Genomic DNA, 7,396 nt, shown 5'->3' with positions numbered 1-7,396 from the left:
GGAAGAAAGAGAAAGGATGGTTGGACAGGAGAGAAATTCAGGATGAGAGGCTGGAATACATCTCATTTGGGGGACATTCTGGGGCTATTTTTTAGCAGGTCATAAAATATTTGATAGAACCTTGAAAATCAAGGTTAATGGGAAGTGAGAGAGCTATTCCTCCTCTGTCCTCCCAACTTATTTGTGTGTCCCCAAGAACTCCACTCACACTAGTCTATCTGTTCTATGGTAGGGCCAGCTACCACCCTCCCCACCACCCTCCTCCAACACACACATGCCCCAGAATCAGCGCAGCTCTCTCCTAAGGTCATGATAACCCCACCCCGCTGCTCCATCTCCAAGGCATCCTATCAATAAGAAAAGGGCAAGGGGCACAGGAAGGGGCCCATGGGAAGCAGAATTAGAAGCATAAAGCCGATAAGGCTATAGGCAGCAGACCTCCCCTTGTGACAAAGCCCCTTGCCTCAGTTTCACTAGCATTGTGGTCTCCCATTCCATCCCGACTCTACTTTTGCCACTTTCTATCCCAAATCTCAGACTTCCACTTCCACATTCTCCCAGACCACAGTTCTGGCACCCAGAATTTGGACCGGAGTCAGGAAGAAAAGCACCTTTCCATTCTAAGATCCCATCTCTTGATCTTCACGGGCATACCCAAGCTGTTAGTGTTAAGTTTCTTATATGAAGGTGCAGTGGGTTGTCCTCTGATTTTTTTTTCTTCGTTTTTTTCTCCCTCTGATTAATGAAGCAGGGAAACTGAGGCGGAAAAGAGTTCTGTGTTCAGGAGAGATCGGAGAAACAAGGAGATTTCCAGGATTCCCTTTCTTTAACAACCTTATCCCTGATCTCTGGGAAACATGAGGACTTCTCCCGGAACCCACTCCCTACATCGCTGAGTCCCGCCCCCTCCAATCCCCTCCCCAGGTTCAGGGCGGGGCCGGTGGGTGAGTCAGCCAGCGGCTCCCTGATCCAGCCTGGGAGGGGACCGAATTGGAGGAGCTGGGTGTTGGGTGCACTGGGCTGGTGGGGAAGCCGAATCTGGGGCAAGTGGTCTGATCAGGATTGTGTTGCACTGAAGGGACAGCCCTAGGTCTGGGGGAGAGGATCCCTGACTGTGAGACCCGCCTTCCCTGGCCCCGAAAGCCCCTCCCAGTTCCCCAAGCGACGGCCACTTCCTGGTCCCCGACGCAACCATGGCTGAAGAACAACCACAGGTCGAATTGTTCGTGAAGGTAAGAACACCTTCTCTCTCCTTGACCTCTCTAATTCTTGGAAGCCACCTCTCACCTTTCCTCCCTCCCCCGCTTGTCTTAACTCCCTAATCCCTTCCCTCCTTGGTCCCCACCCCTAATCCCAGCTACAATCTTTGTTGTTTTGTGTGTGTGTGTGTGTGTGTGTGTGTGTGTGTGTGTGGTGGGGCGGGTTAACTTGTAAGCAGGTACTGAGGGTTCCAGGATCAACCTTGAAAAGTTGGTAAAAGTGCAAGTTTCCAACAGCCTAAAGAAAGAGAAAAAGGAGAGTTCTCAGGAGTGAGACTAGGGTGGGGAGTCGGGGTGTAAGCTGATGGAAGGGCAGGGGGCGAAAGGGACAGCGGCAGCCCAGCAGAGTTTGGGAGGGACAGAAGGAAACCTTACTTAGGACATGTGACCCTACAAGAATATCAGAGGGTGAGAGGCTTAGTGGGGGAGAGAATGGAGGGGGCAGAGGAGGTCCCAAAGAAAAGAGTATGTTGAGGGAGGCCTAAGAGTAGGAAGAACTCAATTGGGAAGAACTGGTGGGATGGAAGGTAAGAGAGGGGAGAGTGAGATCAGAGTTCAAGAAGCGGGGCTGGAGAGATGATGGGGTGGTAACGAATATCCCCTGGGACTGGAGGAAGGGAGAGAAAGGGAGATGGCAGAAACCAGAGTTTAGCTGTAGCTGCCACGAGGATAGATGAGAGATCAGATGGAGGAGGAGAGCTGGGTTAAGACACTTAGGATTTGGGGGGGTGCAGAAGCAGGGGAAACAAACTTGCCCCAACTCTCTCCTCCCTCTGGTGGGTGTGGATGAGGAGAGGCTTGGTATCAGCAGGCTTCTCTCTCTGTGTCAGCCGGCTCCCCTCCGATTCCGGCAGCCACTCTCCTCCCCAGCAGCTCTGCATTCTTTCCCTGGTCTTGGGACCCCATCTCTGTGCCCCTCCCTCTCTCGTCACTGCTCCCTTCCCTCTCTCTGCTCCATCTGTGTCTCCGTTTACACATTCTCCCTATCCTCCACTTTCCTGCCTTCTTTCTCTCCACTTTTGCTCATCTCATCTTTGTGTGTTCCTGCCTGTTTCTCCTTCTCTTTCGGCTCGGGTTTCTCAGGCAGCCATTCCCTCTCTCCGGGCCGGGGAAGTTGGCTGTGCTTGGTTGAGTCCACCCCCTTAGGTGTGGTCCCCACCTCACTCTCACACTCGCCTCCGGGACTATTTTTACTCATGGGTGAGGCTGGGCTGCAGAGTTTCCGGCCTGGTGTCCTGTATGAGGAGGATTATTTGGTGTCAGAAGACTTGTGCTGGAAGACCCTGGCTGTGAGAGGGATGGATAGGTGGTGGCCTTAAATGCCCAGGCCTCACAGGTCCCTGCCCCCACTTCCTTACCAGGAAGGAAGCTGCTGGGGCCGGAGACACAGAGAGATGAATCACCCTCAGCTTAGGGGGAGGCGTCCTTTGGGGCAATGAGGTCACAACTTGCTCATAAGAGGGCAGCCCCCCTCTGCAAGGCCCTTCACATCTCTGGGGCGAGGCTCAGAACCCCTTGACTCAACTCCCCACCCAACTGCCAGAAGCAGCTTAGATGGAAGTGTACAGAACCAGAACTCTGGCTCCCAAACCCCATCCCATGTCTCGTTTTCTCAGATTCTACTCCATTCAGGAACCCAGGAATCCAGACCCCTAGCCTACAACTCTGGCCTCACCAAAGCCCCACACCCGTCCCTCTGTAGGGTTCACATCCTCCAAGTTCTTCAAGACCCATTCCCTCTGCCTACTTCCCACCTGTCCTCAGTCTCTGGGGAAGCAGAAACCTGCCTTTGTAGAAAAAATTTCCATTGATCTGCCTAGGTTTGACCCAGGCCCAAGTTGTGGAGAATCCAGTTCTAGGGAGAGCTCTTAATGGTGGGGAGTGTTTTTGTCATGACTAGGCAGAAAACAGCTGGTCTGGGAGTAGGAATGCAAGGAATGGCATGGGGCGTTGGGGGAGGGCACCAAGCCTAACCTTGGGTTGTGGGTTGCTTTTCAGGCTGGCAGTGATGGGGCCAAGATTGGGAACTGCCCCTTCTCCCAGAGACTGTTCATGGTGCTCTGGCTCAAGGGAGTCACCTTCAACGTCACCACTGTTGACACCAAGAGGTGAGCCCAGTTCTGTTATTCTAAACACCACTTGTGTACACACATGTACACACACACACATACACCTGAGTCCTTTCATCTTGAACCCTCTTGGTTTCCACTTGGAACCCCTTTCTCTTCTTATATTCCCCCACTCCCCTTTCTGGTCTTCCCTGACCCCTTTTTCCTGTCTTAATGCCTGGTCCCTTCTCCAGGCGGACCGAGACAGTACAGAAACTGTGCCCAGGAGGGCAGCTCCCATTCCTGCTGTATGGCACTGAAGTGCATACAGACACCAACAAGATTGAGGAATTTCTGGAGGCAGTGCTGTGCCCTCCCAGGTATAAGGGTACTTGGAAAGGGGGGAGGGAGAGCTAGGAGATTTGGGGTAACAGAGTTTAAAGAAATGGAAAACAGAGATGATGACTGAAGTGGGGCAGGGGAGCTAACTGAAACTCCTCCCAGGAAGATATCTTACCTTGTTTTTTCCCACTGGCTTTCAGGTACCCCAAGCTGGCAGCTCTGAATCCTGAGTCCAACACAGCTGGACTAGACATATTTGCTAAATTTTCTGCCTATATCAAGAATTCAAACCCAGCACTTAATGATAGTGAGTCTTATGGGTTAGAGGTCTGGGTTCTGGGAGGAATGGAGAAGAACTAGGGTTGGGAGGCATTAGGGGCACCCGGAAGTTCAGCTGTCAAGAAGATGGAGCAGATGTTGGTAAGCCTCCCCACCCCTCCTTTTTGCTTTACCTCTATATTTCCCTGCACTCTCATTGGCTAAGACTTTTGAGCCTCTCTCATTTGTTCCCTAGCCTCTTCTGATGCACTGGGGACATTATTGACTGCTAGCCTGTTTTCTGGCAGAATAGGGTTGTGTTTAAGAACAATGACTCTAGACTCAAACTATCTGAATACAAATCCAACTAGCTGTGTAACTTTGAGCAATCATTTAACCTCTCTGTAAATCTACTTCCAGATCTATAAAATGAGGATAACAATACCTACTTCATGGATTGCTATAAGAATTAAATGTTAGCTATTATTATTTTGGACTGGCCATTTGTATCCACCCCATGCCTTCCTGGACTGAATTTAACAATCTTCTCCTGACGTTCTAATCAATTCCTTCACATGCACAGATCTGGAGAAGGGGCTCCTGAAAGCCCTGAAGGTTTTAGACAATTACTTGACATCCCCCCTCCCAGAAGAAGTAGATGAAACCAGTGCTGAAGATGAGGGCATCTCTCAGAGGAAATTTCTGGATGGCAATGAGCTCACCCTGGCTGACTGCAACCTTTTGCCAAAGCTGCACATAGTACAGGTGTGTGGTCATTGTGGGAGGAAAGGATGACCACTGGGATGGCTCTTTAGGGAGCTCTCCTATGGGCTTCCCATGATAACCACTCCAAAGGTACCTTCTTTCTTAGGGTAGTTTCGATAGATTGCTACCAATGACCCATCCCACATCAGTCCCTCTTGGCAGTCATTGTTGGTAAGACTAACTGCTTGAAGCCGGGCTCGGTGGTTCAGCCTGTAATCCTGTGCTTTGGGATGCTGAGGTGAGTGGATTGCCTGAGCCCACAGGTTCGAGACCCGCCTGGGCAACTTGGTGAGACCTCATCTCTACAATAAATCTAAAAATTAGCCGGGCGTAGTAGCACGTGCCTGTAGTTACAGCTACTTGGAAGGCTGAGGCGGAAGGATCACTGGAGCCCAGCAGGTTGAGGCTGCGGTGGCTGGGGGCGGCTACTGCACTCCAGTTTGGGAGACAGAGTGAGACTCCAACTCAAAAAAAAAAACAAGACTACTGCTTGAGAGAATTATAGTCTATGATACAAGCCATGGGTGCAAACAGACTGGCCAAGAGGAATACATCCTAGTATTACTTTGTTTTCTTGTTTTTTTTTTTAAGTCAGAGTCTCACTCTGTCACCCAGGCTGGAGTACAGTGGCACATTCACAGCCACCTTAGCCTTGAACTGCTGGTCTCAGGCAATCTTTCCACCTTAGTCTTCCAAGTAACTGGAACTATAGACGCATGCCACCACACCCAGCTAATTTTTTGATTTATTGTAGAGATGAGGTCTTATCATGTTGCCCTGGCTGGTCTCAAACCCGTGGGCTCAGGCAATCCTCTCACCTCCACCTCCCCAAGTGCTGGGATTACAGGCGTGAGGCACCATGCCCGGCATCCTAGTATTACTCTGAAGAATGCTCTTCCTGTCTCTGTATCACTGGCAAATCACTAGACTAGACAAAGCAGGCTTTCCCTAAAGTCAAAGCTTTAACTCTATCTATAGCTTCAGTCTTTACTTCCTCTTGTGGAAGATGAAAACTGCTGGTTCCCATATTTTTGTCATAGCCTCAAATCTATGGTTTAGTTTGTGCTACACAGGCCCAATGTCAGTCGGCCACACAACTGTATCATGAACATCTGTGTACTAAGCAATGAAAGACACTTAGATGTCCAGTGATTGGTCCTTGCCCTTGAAGGATTGAAATCTGAGAAGATAAACTATCATGTGAAAGTTAAGGATATATGACAGGACTGGGTGTGGCGGCTCAAACCTGTAATCCCAGCACTTTAGGAGGCCAAGGCAAGAGAATTGCCTGCGCTCAGGGGTTCGAGACACCCTTGGCACCCTTGGTGAGACCTCTTTGCTACAATAAATTAAAAAATTAGCCAGGCATGGTAGCACATGCCTGTTGTTACAGCTACTTGGAAAGCTGAGGCGGAAGGATCATGTACGCCCCAGTTCGAGGCTGCGGTGGTCACGAGTGTGTGCCTCTGCACTCCAGTCTCAGTGACAGAGTGAGACTCCTACTCAAAAAAAAAATAATAATATAGGACAGGCTGGGCACGGTGGCTCACGCCTGTAATCCCAGCACAATGGGAGGCCAAGGTGAGAGGATTGACTGAGCCCATGTGTTTGAGACCAGTCTGGGCAACTTGATGAGATCTCATCTCTACAGTAAATAAAAAAATTAGCCAGGTGTGGTGGCGCATGCCTGTAGTTCCAGTTACTTTGAAGGCTGAGGCAGAAGGATGACCTGAGTGTGCCACTACACTCCAGTCTGGGCAACAGAGTGACTCCAACTCAAAAAAAAGAATATATGACAAAAAGATGAAAAATAGAGACAAAAGTCATTGTGAAAATTCAAGAGGAGAATTTTATGATGAGTTATATCTCAAGTTTTAAAAAAATCAAGAGGAGAAAAGTGTCACCATGAATGAGGTGACTGATTATTATTATTATTATTATTTTGTTTTTTGAGTTGGAGTCTCACTCTGTCACCCAGACTGGAGTGCAGTGGCCGCTCCTGGCCATTGCAGCCTCAACCTGCTGGGCTCCTGGCCATTGCAGCCTCGACCTGCTGGGCTCCGGCGATCCTTCTGCCTCAGCCTTCCAAGTAGCCGGAATTACAGGCATACGTTACCACGCCCAGCTGATTTTTTTGATTTATTGTAGAGATGAGGTCTCGCTGCTCAGGAGGTCTCGAACCCACGGGTTCAGGCAGTCCACTCACCTCAGCCTCCCAAAGGCGCAGGATTACAGGCTGAGCCACCGAGCCTGGCTTTTTTTTTTTTTTTTGAGTTGGAGTCTCACTCTGTCACCCAGACTGGAGTGCAGTGGCACACTCCCGGTCACTGCAGCCTCGACCCACTGAGTTCCGGCGTTCCTTCCGCCTCAGCCTTCCAAGTAGCTGGAACTACAGGCGTGCGCTACCACACCCGGCTAATTTTTGATATATTGTAGAGATGAGGTCTTGAACCCGCGGGCTCAGGCAATCCACTCACCTCAGTCTTCCAAAGCACTGGGATTATAGGCTGAGCCACTGAGCCTGGCGTGACTGGTTATTAATGGCCAGGATTTCAGTAAGTGAAGATGGGGGCTGAGGACAGTACAAGACAGTGAGGAGTTGAGAAAGCTAGTTGGAGAAGATGATTCATATGTGATATAAGAATCAGTATGAGCCGGGCTCGGTGCCCAGGCAGGTCTCAAACCCGTGGGCTCAGGCAATCCTCTCACCTCAGCCTCCCAAAG

General features: G+C 50.2%; 1 protein-coding gene across 3 annotated transcripts in view; it reads left to right on the top strand.

Moving 5' to 3' along the window:
• Positions 1 to 921: 921 nt before the first annotated feature.
• CLIC1 (chloride intracellular channel 1) overlaps positions 922 to 7,396 on the top strand; it is a 7,443-nt gene continuing 968 nt past the window's right edge. The window contains exons 1-6 of one of the 3 annotated variants that reach the window (XM_021717436.1): positions 922 to 1,232; positions 3,258 to 3,367; positions 3,562 to 3,687; positions 3,850 to 3,956; positions 4,491 to 4,676; positions 5,651 to 5,655. In XM_021717436.1, the coding sequence (XP_021573111.1) occupies positions 1,194 to 1,232; positions 3,258 to 3,367; positions 3,562 to 3,687; positions 3,850 to 3,956; positions 4,491 to 4,676; positions 5,651 to 5,655 (573 nt within the window). In that variant the 5' untranslated portion in view covers positions 922 to 1,193. Of the gene's footprint in view, positions 1,233 to 3,257; positions 3,368 to 3,561; positions 3,688 to 3,849; positions 3,957 to 4,490; positions 4,680 to 5,650; positions 5,656 to 7,396 lie in introns of all 3 variants that reach the window. The other 2 variants (XM_021717435.1, XM_021717437.1) reach the window with 2 other exon arrangements.

Source organism: Carlito syrichta, unplaced genomic scaffold (genome assembly GCF_000164805.1).
Source record: "Carlito syrichta isolate Samal-C Ts95f unplaced genomic scaffold, Tarsius_syrichta-2.0.1 Scaffold309736, whole genome shotgun sequence".
Lineage (NCBI taxonomy): Eukaryota > Metazoa > Chordata > Mammalia > Primates > Tarsiidae > Carlito > Carlito syrichta.
Note: the sequence above shows the minus strand (reverse complement) of the source record. Positions and strands in the feature narration are given on the sequence as shown.